Source organism: Neomonachus schauinslandi, chromosome 14 (genome assembly GCF_002201575.2).
Source record: "Neomonachus schauinslandi chromosome 14, ASM220157v2, whole genome shotgun sequence".
Lineage (NCBI taxonomy): Eukaryota > Metazoa > Chordata > Mammalia > Carnivora > Phocidae > Neomonachus > Neomonachus schauinslandi.
The window spans coordinates 58923170-58938927 of record NC_058416.1 but is presented as its reverse complement, the minus strand read 5'-3'; the positions used below and the strand labels follow the sequence as shown (position 1 = coordinate 58938927).

The window sequence follows — 15758 nt, the reverse complement described above, 5'->3', positions numbered from 1 at the left end:
TGACTTCTTATGTCAATGCTCCTCCAGGCTCACAGAGAGGCTGAGGGTATTGAAATGTAACAGGCCACACATTTTTTTTTTTTAAAGATTTTTATTTATTTATTTGACAGAGAGAGAGATAGCAAGAGCAGGAACACAAGCAGGGGGAGTGGGAGAGGGAGAAGCAGGCTTCCCACTGAGCAGGGAGCCCAACGCGGGGCTCGATCCCAGGACCCTGGGACCATGACCCGAGCCGAAGGCAGATGCTCAACCTACTGAGCCATCCAGGCACCCCTAGGCCACACAGTCTTAACAAGACACACCAGAAGCTTATTTGCTTATTGTGATGATTAAAAGAATACATATAAAACCTTTAGAACACTTCTTTTCCCACAGTGAAAACACAAATACTGCCATGAGAAGTTAATGTAATGTAGTTCACAAAATAACACAAAATAAATGATCACAGAGGGCAAGTTACTCATATTTAGTTTCATACCCTAGTCATTTTATCATGTGAATACTGAGGATTTTTCTTACTGTAAAAATCTAATTTTCATTTTTGTCACCCAGTTGATTTTTCATATTACTTAACTCTGGGAAATATTCACTGAAACCTATTAAGTCAAAGAAGACAAATAAATGCAACTACCTGAAAATGCAAAGTAACAAGAACCTCAGATAATTTATGTGACACTCCATTATCAAGTCTTCCTTGATATAAAAAATTTCAGTAGTTCCAAATGTTTTTCAGATCAATAAGCAATTATATCTTCATTTGTAATGAAATGGTGCCACTTACATGCAGACTGTTCAAATATTCCTCAAAGAAAATGTTATTTATGGCACAGTTTCAAGCACAGGAAATTGCTGACTTCATGGAATTCAGAGTACAAGATATTAAACGTGATGGTAGTGAAGACTAAGTGTTCATCCAGCTTAAAAAGAAATGCTGCGTATAATGCCAGACTTGCTAAAAGATACCCAAATCTTCTCCTCTTCTTTTATCACTAACGCTGGTCTATTCAATAGGAAAACAATACATGAGGACATTTTTTTTAAAAGGGAATTTCCTGACCTTATACCGGATGAGGTTCACTTGGAATTAGGTCACCATGAAAATAAAAGTTTTACCTGAGTGTCAGGACTTTGGATTCACAAAGGCCAGTGTCCCACTCTTGCCTAGAGAAACCTGAGAGTGAAGGGTTGATTGGATTTGCTGCTGATAAGCAAGGAAGGAGGGCGGTCATGGAAACAGATCTGCATGCTCACTACTGGTGGGAAATGGTGTGTGTTTCTCTGGGCCACGCCTGTACTGTAGATTGGAGTGGAGGGACAGCTGCATATGGATCAACAGGGCCAGGTAACATTAACAGTGCCGGGCTGAAGCTTCCATCTGAAGTTTATAGTGGATGTTGTGCACTGCTCAGATACCCTCTTCTAATACCAAGATACTTATACCTTCAGATGCTGGGAGTATTGCTCACTAACAACTGTTAGCTAAGTTCCTCACCAGGAACTGCCATGGCCAAAGGGCGCGGCAGCACTTAAGGGGTGTGCCTCCTTGTCGTCAGCAGCTTGCATCCCCCCCCATGTGGGGGCACATAGACCTATCCCTTACCTCAAATCAGAGCATCTCAGAAGTGCATCCGCAGTTCAGCTTCTTCCTTTGTTCTATCCTGCTCCTGTCACATCCTTACAGGTGTTGTTCCTGACATCCCTCTTTCCTCCCATCCTCTGCAATCACCAGCAAATTTCTGTCTCAGAATCCCAGGGCACCCAACCTATGGTACATGTGAGAGTGGTCCTAGCTGCAGACTCTAAGAACCCTAAAACAGGATTTCTGAACTGGATTACATGCTGGCTGCCATGAGATGGGAGTACTGATAGTCCTGGCATATGATGGTCACGTAACTGTTCAAACTTCCAGGCCTTTGAGAGGTCCTGGGGAAGTACTAATTGTAATGACTGCTTCTCTTCTCTCCTCAAAACCAGGAAAATGTACCTTCCCCAACCTTGAAGAAGAGGTTTTTCTCAAAATAAGAGTTAAGTTTCTGGGTTTAGATAGCACAGTGGAGAACAGCTTAATGGTATTTTACCTAAGTCAGGAAGACTGAATAAAAGTTTCTCTAAGACAGAATGAGTTTATAGTCTCCCCTCACAGCTGTCGAACAAAAACTCCACCTATGCTTGGCTTCTAAAGTGCTAGAAAACATTCTTATGTCATAGAATATTGCTTTCTGGAGAAAGTACTGTCTCAAGAGAAGGACCTACAAATACTGACATTTAGGAGACTTCTGACAAAACAGCCATCTTGTCCACCAGACATACTACAGAGAAGCCCACCCGCCAACATGCTCTGGATATTACACATCTTGTCAATCAGGCTTTTTAGAGCTTCATTCAAATATGAATGAATGCAAGTTAACAAAAGATCTCTAATGTGAGAAATACACCAAATCAGAGCAATAACGTGAAGGATTTGGGGGAAATCTGTGACCATGCAGGAAGTGGAGCAAACCATTTAATTAATATCCTCAGAGAGTTAAGATGGGCACCCAGGAACTGGAAATTTCATGGAGAATCCCGCATGGGATTAACGGTAAAGCAATATTCCAGGATAGCATCTATGCTACAGGATGTAGAGAGCAACTAGTCCCAATTAGATCAGGATACAAGATACCTTATATACAGGGATATGAGAAATCCCACAGGTATTTCTCAAAAACAGTAAGCTGATCAATGTGCTGTACCTTAGAGGCATTTTAGAGTTATGTCAGAGAGAGGAAAGAAGAACAAAAATAGATGCATGGAAAAACTAAATAACAACAACAAAAAAAGAACAAGAATGTGTTAACCCAGGTAATAAAAAATCCAAAAAAGAAAATACAATTATAGAAAGTACAGTATAGACTAGTACAGACTAGATACTATAGATTCTGTGAGTCTCTGGGCAACAATAAAATCCTTTGCAGGAGGTCAATAAATAATAACTAAAAATTAAAAAGCAAGACAGTTTCATCTTGTTAGAAATACAGAGGTAACTACTAGAAGAAACACCTACAATAACTGCTTTTGGAGAAAGATACTGGGAAATAGGGAAGAACGGGAGGGAGCCTACAGTTATCTTTAGAAGCTGAATAGTACTTTTTAACTTTCTAAACTATGTCCAAATATTCTTTGACAAAAGTAAAAACTATGTAAAGAGAAAACCTATTTATTTGAAAACAAAATCCTGCTTTAGAACCACTGCTAACAGTGCCCCAGGTTGATGTGTTCTCATTGCATGCAGATTACTGCAATGCAATTTAAGCATTAAACACAATTAAAACATGAGCTTCATTACAACAAAGATGGGTTTAGCTTTGATATCAACTTGTCAAACATTGAAAATGCAAATGGATTTAAAACCTACCATAGTTCATAAAATTATATCAAAACAAATTAAACATGATGTTCAAAGATGCCATTAGTTTGTAAGCATATATAATCATATTTGATTATGTTTTAGTACTATACACAAGTCATCTGAATATATTAAATAAATAATGTCTGCTAAAATTCAGGAATGAAGGTTGTATAGCAAGAGATCATTAAATATTAATAAGTCTAAAAAATACATAGGCAGGGGGACTCAGTAAAATTTTTACTTTAAGTAAAATCTGCTTCAACCACTGTATCTTGTTATCTGACAGTAGAAGGCCTTGCAATAAAAATTGTGCCAACCTGTTTAATTGTCAAGTTACATAGATTTTATGAAAAGATAATGCTAAATCTGACTATGATAGGAATTAGCAATTAGAAGGCAGAAAAAAGGGAAAATAAAACATAGATGAGTTGACCAGGCATCGAGTGAAATAGGAAATGAGATGGTATGACTAAAAAGTGAAATAAATGACTCTGGGATGAATTAATATTTTGCAAATGTATATTGATTTTTCTATCATACTTACATCTCTGTGCCCACTGCTAGCAGAATCATGGAGTGGAGTGTCATCATCTAATCCTTGTGTATTAACATCTGCTCCAGCTGCTATAAGTATCTTAGCAACATCATAATATCCAACGTTGCAAGCTTCATGCAATGGTGTCCAGCCTAAAGTTAGAATATTAATTTAACATATATGTACTAATTCAAAATATGTACTTTTTATATACATAGCCATGTGAGATATACTGATTCTAATGCACATAGCACAGAAGGAAAAAGGAATGATGAACAAGTTAGTGGAAATAAATACCTAAGAACACTACCAATTCTACAGACAGTTCATTTATGTTAACATTATTTCCACTGGGGCTAAATTATTTTACCAAAATATTAAACATTTAAGCTTATCCAATATAAACTTGCTGTAATTTTTTTTTTTTTTTTTTTATTTGAGACAGAGAGAATGAGAGACAGAGAGCATGAGAGGGAGGAGGGTCAGAGGGAGAAGCAGACTCCCTGCCGAGCAGGGAGCCCGATGCGGGACTCGATCCCGGGACTCCAGGATCATGACCTGAGCCGAAGGCAGTCGCTTAACCAACTGAGCCACCCAGGCGCCCCTAACTTGCTGTAATTTTTAATAATCAGCTAAACTATGGAAAAAGAAAAGAAGGATATAAAAATATTAATAAGCTTGTTAGGGGATTTCAATAAACAAAAACCCCCATGTTTAAGGGTTTTCATCTTTTCCAGACTTAATACCTACTTTAACGAATATAAATTTACCATTGCAGTAACTTTGGTGATGAAAAAAGTTACATGTTCATGAAAGAAAAATTAGAAAACAAAAAATACAAAGCAGAAAAGAAGCATCACCCATAATTCCACCACCCAGATGTAGTAGTTTGAAGACTCTAGTATAAATCCTAACTTCTCTCCCTCTTAGATTTATAATAATTTTTTTTTTTTTTTAAGGTAGGCTCCATGCCCAGTGTGGAGCCCAACACGGGGCTTGAACTCATGATCCTGAGGATCAAGACCTGGGCTGAGATCAGGAGCTGGACACTCAACTGACCTAGCCACCTAGGCACCACTAGATTTATAATTTTAAAATGAAACTGGGAAAGCTCTTTAACCCTCTTCTACTTACTGCAGTGAAAATAATCTTCCATGTCATTACACTTTTCTATAACACAGTATAACACTGATTGAGATACCATAATTTATTTAAGCAAGATCCTATTACTGGGCATTTAGATTATTTCTAATTTTTTAAAAGATTTTATTTATTTATTCGAGAGAGAGAGAGAGCACACAAGCTGGGCGAGTGGTGAGGTGGGGGTGGGGGAGGGAGAAGCAGGCTCCCCACGGAGCAGGGAGCCTGATATGGGGATCGATCCCAGGACCCTGGGATCATGACCTGACCTGTAGGCAGATGCTTAACCAACTGAGCCACCCAGGCACCTCAGATTATTTCTAATTTTTAAAATATTAAAAACAATGCTGCAACAAATATCCTTACAACTAAATCTTCATGCATAGCCATGACTAAATATTTAAGGTAAGTCTTTAGAAGTGGAATCGTTAGAGCAAAGTACTTTTTGGTTTCTGATATATAACACCAAGTTTTCTTCTAGAATGGATGTTATGCATTTTAAGTTTCATTCTTTAAAGCAAACCCTGTTCATTGTCCTCTTTTCCATTCCAAATAGAGAAATAAATTCCAGGTGTATTCTAATAGGGCCCCACATAATAGCAAAACAAAAACAAAGTTTGGAAATGACAAAATAAGGGATATAGTTTTATAATATAGGAACAGAGAAGGCCTTCTTAAAAAAAAGTCGAAGAATCCATGAACAAAAAGATTAACTGATATTACATAAAAAATTAAAACTTTAGTACAATAAACAACATTGACATGAAAATTCAAACATTTACATATTTGATAGAGAATCAAAACCTACATTAAGCAAAGGGCTCTTACGTATTAATAATACTGCCATAAGAAAAATGGGCAAAAGACTCCATCTGGCAAGTCACAAATATACCATAAATATATAGTATGCACTAGAAAAAATATTCGCTGTCATTACTGATTAAGAAAATCCAAATAAGGTCTTTTTTTCATTTGTCAGATTGTTAATAATTAAATTGATAATATCCAGTTTCAGTGAAGATGTGAGGAAAAGGGCTCTTTTATATACTCTTGATGGTAGTGTAAATTGATGAAAGATTTTTTGGGGGGGGGCCACTTGACTGTATTTACAAAAATTTTAAATATGTATCCCCTTAACAGTTCCATTCTGAAATTCTGAAATCCTTCTGTAACTATACACTTCTTTCTTTCTTTCTTTTTAAAGATGTATTCATTTGAGAGAGAGACAAGAGAGCATGAGCAGGGGGAGAGACAGAGGGGGAAGCAAGCAGACTCCCTGCTGAGTCAGGAGCCCGATGATGTGGGGCTCGATCCCAGGACCTGAGCCAAAGGCAGACCACTTAACCATCTGAGCCACCCCGGCGCCCCTATACACTTATTTCTATAGGAGTGTTCACTAAAGTATTGTCCATGGAATCTATACTACGGAATGATACGCAGCTGTTGAAATGAAAAAAATAGAACTACCTGTATGTACCGACAGAAATGTCTGTAAGAGATTAAAAAGGCAGGTTGTAGAACTACAGACTGATAATACAGATGGGATGACTTAATTTTTTTAAAAAGCCTATTTACGAATAAATGCTCATTTTACATATATAATAAAAATGCACAGAAAGGATAACCTTGAAATTGTTGACAATAGTTTTGTGGCAAAAAAAGAAACTATATTGTAGTATGTGAAACTAAAGGGAATCTCTATATTGTTCCCTACATGCTTTTACTGTTTGAATTCTTTACAGTAAAAATGTACTAGTATGGTATTTGAGTAATTAAAATGAAACACCACCATTGTTAAAGTCCTCATGCTCAACTGAATAAATGTTCTTGAAAGACTTATGAATGAATTAACACTTTTGAAAACATTATATAACTCTAATTCATCTAGAATAGAGCCTAAATTGGATAAAGAATTTTATGGTAATATGTCAACTAAAATAGAAGTTTAATATTTAAAAATTTGAGTAGTTCTTGACTTGGAATTTTCAGCAGAGGATCAGGGTTTTATGTACACAGTCTGAAAGAATTTTGTAGTAAAAGTACACTTTTACAACACTTTTGTTTCAGCAAGAGGAATACAGGAATACACATTATATTTTAACAAGAAATCTGTCTAGATGATAAATTTGAGTTCCTGAGCGTTAGTCTTTAATTACTAATCTTACCTGCAAAATCTTTCACATTCACATTTGCCCCTAAACTTATTAACTCTTTGACTTGTTTCACATCTCCTCGAATAGCTGCCATGTGTAAAGGAGTTTCACCACGTTCATTTCTTTTATTAACTTTATCTTTTTGTCGAGATGAGGAACTGGGAGTTTTCTTCTGGGCTGGTGTTGTTTGTGATGGATGATTTGGTGTGGAATCTGTAAGAAAAAAAAGAAATTAACAAAAGTTCTAAGGCTGATATTTTCTATATTCATTGAAAGGTTTGTAATGTGCAATTTCCTGGAATGGGGGGAATATCTTCTCACCCTAACACTCCAAAACTTGGTTTAGATGATATATTAATAATTTAACCAAATATATGGAGTAGGTCTTCCTTTAGGGTTATCAAATATTGCATGAGTAAATTTAGAAAAAATGTTTTATTCTGTCAATTCATAAAATTGGCTTAAAGTGATAACAAAATATCAAGTATAGGCCCTAAAAGTGTTTGCTCAATGAGTAATTTGATAAACTACAAAAAAAAACAATGTATTTTTCATGTCATGTTATTCTATTATTCCAGCACCTAGATGAAATGACACTGAAGGCTTGAGTTCATACTTTTAACTCAAAGTATTAGAGTTCTATTCTGATATTAAGTGCAAATTGAGGTCATGGATGATTTTAGCATAAAAATGAAGCTTAAGATGTATAAGAAATAAGGACAGCCTCGGAAGGCCTTTAAAAAGGGGGCTGATAAAAGAATTTTTTCTGCTTTGCTTTGATTCTCATCCTTTTTTTTGTTCTGATCTCCATACCAAAAACAAAAAAATTAAATAAGATGATGCCCAAAGTTTTCCCTCTTGTCCCAATTTCAGAACTACTGGAAACAAAAGAAAACAAAACACATAATAGTTTTCTCGATCAGTTAAGGATTCCAGACATATGTATAGTGTTAATAATTAATTCTGAAAATTCACAACTATTTAAAAGAAACAACTATTCTAAGAGAAAAAAAGTCTATGGAAAATAAATTTCCAGCATCATGTAATTTTCTTGCAAACTGATATGATTAGAGCGCTAAAGTACTATCATTCTTTCCTCAATAAGAAAAAAGTTTAAAATTTACATTTTGGATTTTAATGTACATTGCATCAGTAACAGTTTCCTATCTGTATTTCTATAATGTACAACTCCGTAAGTGCAAGGACAGTTGTCTACCTTATTCATTACTGTTTCTCAACTGTTTAGAAGACTTCTTGGCACATGGTAGTACTCATGCAGTATTTATTAAATGAATAAATGAATTTTACTATAATCCTTTTTTTTTTTTAAAGATCTTATTTATTTGAGAGAGAGAGCACTGCATTGTAGTGTGATCTTATTTGTATTTTAAAAACACAAACAACACAGGGCGCCTGGGTGGCTCAATTGGTGGATCACGTGACTCTTGATCTCGGGGTTGTTGAGTTCAAGCTCCATGTTGGGGGTAGAGTTTACTTAAAACACACACACACAAAACAAGAAATATAAACTACAACAAAAGGTATATGTTTGCATGTTTATGCCTAGAAAATTTCTAGAAGAAATACTAGCGATGAGGCAAGATTAACTTTTTGTCTTTTTTTTTTTTAGATTTTATTTATTTATTTAACAGAGAGAGACGGAGACACAGCAAGAGAGGGAACACAAGCAGTGGGGAGTGGAGAGGGAGAAGCAGGCTTCCCGCGGAGCAGAGAGCCCGATGCGGGGCTCGATCCCAGGACCCTGGGATCATGACCTGAGCGGAAGGCAGATGCTTAATGACTAAGCCACCCAGGCACCCCTACCTTTTGTCTTTTAATTTATTCTAAGAATGGAGGTTCCTGGTATTAAGAAAATGAGTTGTTTTTTTTTTTTTAAAGATTTTATTTATTTATTTGACAGAGAGAGATACAGCGAGAGAGGGAACACAAGCAGGGGGAGTGGGAGAGGGAGAAGCAGGCTTCCCGCCAAGCAGGGAGCCCGATGCGGGGCTCGATCCCAGGACTCTGGGATCATGACCTGAGCCGAAGGCAGACGCTTAACGACTGAGCCACCCAGGCGCCCCAGAAAATGAGTTTTGAAAGCAAAAGTCTTCTCGGGGTGCCTGTGTGGCTCAGTTGGTTAAGTGTCCAACTCTTGTGGCTCAGGTCATGATCTCAGGGTCATGAGATCAAGCCCATTGCTGGGCGTGGAGCCTGCTTAAGATTCTCTCTCTCCCTCTGCCCCGCTCCCTGCCCCCCAACCCAGGCTCACGCATGCTTGCTCTCTCAGAAAAATTAAAAAATTAAAAAAATAAAAGTCTTCTATTAAATCTGACACAAGGTCAACATTTTATACGAACATTTAAAGTTTTAACAATGTATAACATCTTTAATTTGGCTATAGTTTTTCAGAAATTGCGAGTGGAAAGGTAGGAGAATAACCCCAAACAACATGCTCTTACTTAAAAAAGCAGGAAGACCTAAAACGTGTTTATTAGTAAAAAATACCAGACAGATCATGATTTTATGGAAACGGTAATACAAAGAAACTCTAAGAATTTTACCATGTTGTCATAGTTTTTTTTTAAAAAAAGAGCCAATATGAGAAAACCTCACTAGAGTCAACTGTCCTTTTCAATGCATTTCAACAGGGTCTGTTACATTACCCAAAATCTTATATAAAGATGCCTTGAATTCAGAGCCAATTTTTTTTCTCTAGACAAAACTGATTTATTTTATCAATCAGAACTGTACAACTTAAAATTTTTTTGTGTTGTTGCCAGAATGCATTCAATGCCCAATAGTAATTACCATCTCAGCCCAGCTATATGGATTTTATCTACCTTTTTATAGCTCCTTTAATTAATTAGCGGGTTGGGTGGTTTTGTTCCCTTGTTGTTTTGGTTCTGCTGTAACCCATCTAATTATTTTCGGAGGGCACAGTATAGGAGTAACTCCCCCCCCACATACATGTAGTACACTACCTTAATTGGAAATGTGCAATGAAATACAAGATAAATTTACACAGTATGGTGCAGACATGTTTTCCTTTTAAAATAATTTAGATCTCAAACAAAAAAACATGGATTATACTATTGCTTCTAGAAGTACTCATGTAGTAAGATTACCAGTTTATCAGCAGGGTGCTAGCAAACTTAAAAGTAAACTATAAAGCTAGAAGCAGCTTTACAGAAACTGTGGTAAAAGGTTTTTTAGTAAGGTGAAAGCACACAGTGCTACAATGGATTTCTCAAGTCGACTGGCCATTTCTAAATTACCCATTTTAGTTGACATATATTTTCTGAATGTCCGCTAAGTGCAAAGATCCCTGCTCTAGTATAGATCCTTATCTGGTGGAAGATACACAAATAGACAATTATCACGCAAATAAATGTAAAATTACAAACGTGTTTTAAGAAATTTTTATTAAATCCAAGAAAAATGTAAAATCAAAAGTTTAAAGTAGTTAACTGTTAAGGGTAGAGAGTCTGAGTAAAACTAAAAATACACATGTACTCAAATTGATGTCACCTGGACTGTTGTCTCTTGCTGTCATCTGCATGAGAAGTGCCATCTGCTTCCGCTCAGAGAGTGGATAACCAAAAAGAATGCTAACTGGTGTGGACTTCTTATTTCCAGCTTCCTTTTTTGTTTTCTTCTTTTCTGGACCTTCTTTCTCTGGAATTATTAATAAATATGTAAGAATTGGAAAGAAATGTAAGCGCTGAAAAACAAAACACAGGAAAACTTTAAAAAAAAAAACAAACAGATGCTATACACATGTATGAGAAACATGTGTAATATACAGACTAGCAATATGTTGACAAAAGAGCACTAGACTTTTATTATATATGCAGTTTTCTTCCTGAATGCTTTGAAAAAAATATATTAATTCTACTGTTTTCTGAAAATTAAGAACATTTGGAAATTCATTCCTAGTAAAATTTGTATTTTAATGATTTGTTCTTTTAAAATTTAACTTCTTCAATAGTATTTCAAACATTCCTTAGTATTTTATCTTTGAAACTTCTTTCATTCATTATAATTTTATTCTTAATTACTGCTAAGTCCTTACAGCAATGTTCCTTCAAATTACTTCCCTAATTCCACTGATGATTTGTACAATCTTCTAACAAGGTAAGTATTTAAGACAAGTCTCATCACACAAAGTAATTAATGTAAAAAAGCAAAGGATCACTTTATTCCAGACACAGGATAGTTGAACACGGAATGATATTAATCAAAGCTAAAACTGAGCAAATTAAAGATTCTGTGTGTGTGTAGGTAGGTGGGGGTGTTTAACAGAGATTCTGCAAAGATCCAAAATGTCTTAAGAATTTTTCTCAAAGAGATTTGATCCATCAAAAAGCCAGCTCCTAGGTTGAGCTATTTGGGAAATCTTTTGGCAGTACAGCCAGCATTCCCCATCAAGTCCCAGGAATTTCAGATGGAACTGGATTCTGTAAGTCAACAAGATGCAGGCATCTATCTTGTAGGACTTCTCTGGGAGATAATTCAGGTGAGAGCTAATGCAGAGGGTCTGCTTGTTAACTGTTAGGCATCTATTTCTTGGAAAATCCTATATAAATATCTGAGATTTACTGATCCGGGTTTGAGGGTCCCTGAAAAGATAGGCTACAAAGATAAATAAGTAAATTTTAAAAATAAGTATAAAACACAGCAAAAATGGAAGAAGGGAAGGCTCAGTAGTCAATATTGCATTTTTTTTAAGGCAGATGGGGCCAGCGAGTAGATTACGCTAGGAGATAATAAGCATTTATGCATCTATCAAGTTTCAAAAAACCAGTAATAGTTTGATATTATTTAAATATTATTAAATATTATTATTTAAGGCATAAGAACTTAAAGTAGTAATTCTTGCAGTGCACCACTTAATCAGGATACAATGGCTGGCATCCTAATGGTCTAGAAAAATTAAGAGATCAGAATATTTAAATTCTGCTGCCCACAAATCACACTCAAACTTCGATAGCTCCAAAATGTCCACTGTATTGGTATTTTACATAACAAAAACAAAAAACTTCAAAATTTACTTAAGTCAGCCTTTAATAGTTCTAATATATTCTTTTATTTTCAAATTTCTCATTAATGAAATGAGAAATTAATCATTAATGGCCTGATTTAGTATAAATCCAGTTTCAGCAGAGTATTTCACCTAACTTACTAAATTTGTTAATTAAAAGTCCTTAACAGGTTTTTAAGAGGAGCCCATTTTTTTCCTGAAACATTTACTTTCTTCGAATAATATTCTGTATGCTTTGGTTCTCTCATATTTAACGAGGAACCGCAATTGTTGTTTTAATGATTTTCCATCTAAATAACAAATCCTTAAATATAATGAACGTACTTACTTAAAATTAAAATATTTAAGTGTAAAAATTTTATAGAAAGAATTTTTTAAAAAAGTAAAATCTAGTAATTGAAGGAAACAAAATGAAGAAAATATACATAGAATCTATCCTTAAAATATTTTCTAAAATTTGGGGGAAAACTTTGTATTTGCAAAATAATGGATTTTCTGCTTTCCTAATGGCATTTTCATGCAATGTTTTAAAAAGAATATGCTCTAAAGTGATACATACTGAGTTGAGAGGAAAAAATGAGATACTTATAAATTCACTTTAGCATTCAACTGCCAAATGATCAAAGACATAATGATTACATTTGGAAAAGAATATAATTGTACATATTCCAAATATTCAAGCAAAAAATTCAAATTAGATACTAGTATCCAATCTGGACTTTTTTTTTCTTTGAGTTACCTTAGTCATTTGAGTTCATGGTTTCCATGAGATAGGAAAAGAAGGTAAGAAAACAGATGCTGGTAGCTACATTAGAGATAACTATATACCATTCTTCAAAATTTTGTTAGATTAATACATCCCAAAGTATGCTTTTTCAAGTTTAAAGCATTCAATGAAACTTTGTCTGGGATCTATTCTGTGAAGAACTTGTTTCCTGGTCTGTCATAAATAAAAAATGATCATACAAATTTGAGAAAATTTGGTGCTTTTCAAGTATAACTGAAATATGTACTTATTTGTCCAAATAATGGGTCAGAATTTTAAAATTTAAACATACTGACACATGTGCTCATTTAGCACAGTCTCCTATAGACTTGAAATTCCCCTGAGCCACTCAAGAGATTTTGAAAGAAAAATCCAAGTGCTTTACTTAATTAAGACTAAAGAAAAACAGAGAAATGGATTTTGAACAAACCAACATTCTTTATTTCAAGGTTCAGAGGAACTTGAGAAATATAGAGATGTCTCAGTCTTATAATTATGAAAATTAATGCTTTCTTTTCAGGACTTGTCAGAATAAACAGAAAGGTCAACACTGTCACATCTGAATTAAATGTAGAGTATATTAAGGAGAAGAGACAAAATTTCTTTCTTGGGGAACAGGTTCATAATCCAATCAGTATCTCAGAAACTAAAGATTATGATACTTTCCCACAAAGCAGTGATTGTGGAAAGAATGTAGCAATGGAGCTATAACTCAACTGGAATGTGTATATTTCAATTCTGAGAAAAAATGCTGCCATTGCTCTCCGGTTCTAAAGCATCTATACATATCTCTAAAAGTTAGGTGTTTGTATCTTTTGATTTCCAGCACTGATACTCAGATCATGGATAGTTTCATCCCAAATAGCTCTTTCAGGTACACCCAGGCCCTGGGGAGTCCTGTTTTAGAAAAGTACACCTAACTCCACAGTAAGTGTAGGCCTTTTAAATTTAATGCTGACTGTAAACATGTCCTTCACCCCCAAATTTTGATAACCAAATACTACAGACATCAGTTCAATTAATAGCTTTCAGGATAATTTTAACAATAATTATTTGGTTCTATATCACCCTCACCCAAACCCCACAGATTTATAAAATAATAAAAAATATACCCAAAACAGAAGGTTTTTTTTCAAGTTTTTATAGCTAAATATCATATGCTGAAAGCTGGACAACTTGGATACCCAGGGACTAAATAATATTTTACATTACAAAAAAGTCAAGAGATAAAAATGTAAGCCCATTTTTTTTTTAAAAAAAAAGGATAATCAAAACACTTAACTAATTAGTTTTCACATACTAGATGGTATTTTTATATATTCTCCTTTATTTTTCTATCTGGAGCAATTATGAAGTATTATACCTGGTACCACAGCCAAATAGAGTTGTTTCAACCCAGTTAATGGTAATGGCATTTCTCCAGGAAAGCTGGTGTTTTAATCCACTGTTAAATTCAACATGGGCAGCAAAGTCAATAGACTACAGACAGTTCAACCAAAAATTAAAAAAACAAACAAACAAAACCACCGCATGATTAAAGCATAAGATAACACTGTCTATCAAGACCAGCCTTGGTATATCTTGTGAGGAATACAGAGCAAAAGAGATCAAAGACCTTGGGTATCTTTCCATAGGGATTGCTGTACTGCCAAGGGGCTGACTTTTATATTGTTTTCTATGTGAACGGTGCCCCCCACATTGTGCTATACAACTACTATGTGGCATATGATGCACTAGATACCTCAAACAAAAACTGGAAAATTCAGTGTCACTCATGTAAATTCACTTATTTAACCAAAGATATCTATATACTGGTTTGAAAGGAAGTTATTTATAGTACAATAATTACTTGTAAATGTGAAAGAAACCACTGGCTAAACAGGTGCCCCTGATAATCTAATTACCTGAGTATGTCCTGTAAGAAGATATAAGTCTCTCCCCCCAATTTTCACTTGTATGTCCTGGATCTGAATCTACAGAATGAGAAGAGACAGGAGAAAAGAAAAAAAGCACACGAAGGGAAATGCAGAATTCAACAAACCAACATTTTTCAAAGGATCACTAGTTAGTCAATGATCTATCATTGTTTTTCCAAAAGATTATTTTTAAAGTAAAGCCAAAAAGCACATTTAAAACACAGGTTTGGCTGAAGATTTCAGTTTGGCTAAGATTTCAGTTTCTTCAACTGGAATATTAAAGTTGAGAAAGTCAACCATGCAGTTTGCAATAATAGAAATTACTGATGCTGCTTATTAAAAGATATCTCCTTTGAGGCTATGTATTTTTTCAATTTCTGAACATGATAAAGAGGCAGTACTCTATTACTGTTTTTCTGTTTAGAATTTGTCTTTAGAAAACCTGAATAAAGGACCCTTTTTGTTCTATGAATGTCAAACTACTCAGAAGACAATGAACACTTTGGACAGCAGTATCATTCTAGACCACAGACCTTTCTATAAATTATACACATTTTGAGTGATATGAATTATAAGAGTATGGAATTCTGCCTAACAATTTATGACAAGTAAAAATATTTCCAATTGACTTTTGGCAGTATGGCCAGAGCAGATATATTTACTTGCAAACAATATGCCGTTTTAACACAATATTATTTTGATCTTCATATACTCAACTTATTGACATACACTTTTCTTTCTGGAATCATTATTATAGATATTATTCATGAGTTTAGTTAGGTATAAAGAAATAAGTGTTGGGAAAAAAAGGAAACG

At 34.8% G+C, this 15758-nt stretch overlaps 1 protein-coding gene across 1 annotated transcript in view; it reads right to left on the bottom strand.

The window, feature by feature from the left end:
* ANKRD12 (ankyrin repeat domain 12) overlaps nt 1-15758 on the bottom strand; it is a 122410-nt gene that overhangs the window by 54974 nt on the left and 51678 nt on the right. Inside the window, 4 exon segments of the mRNA XM_044921196.1 lie at nt 3933-4075; nt 7229-7429; nt 10748-10894; nt 14931-14999. Of these exon segments, the coding sequence (XP_044777131.1) occupies nt 3933-4075; nt 7229-7429; nt 10748-10894; nt 14931-14999 (560 nt within the window).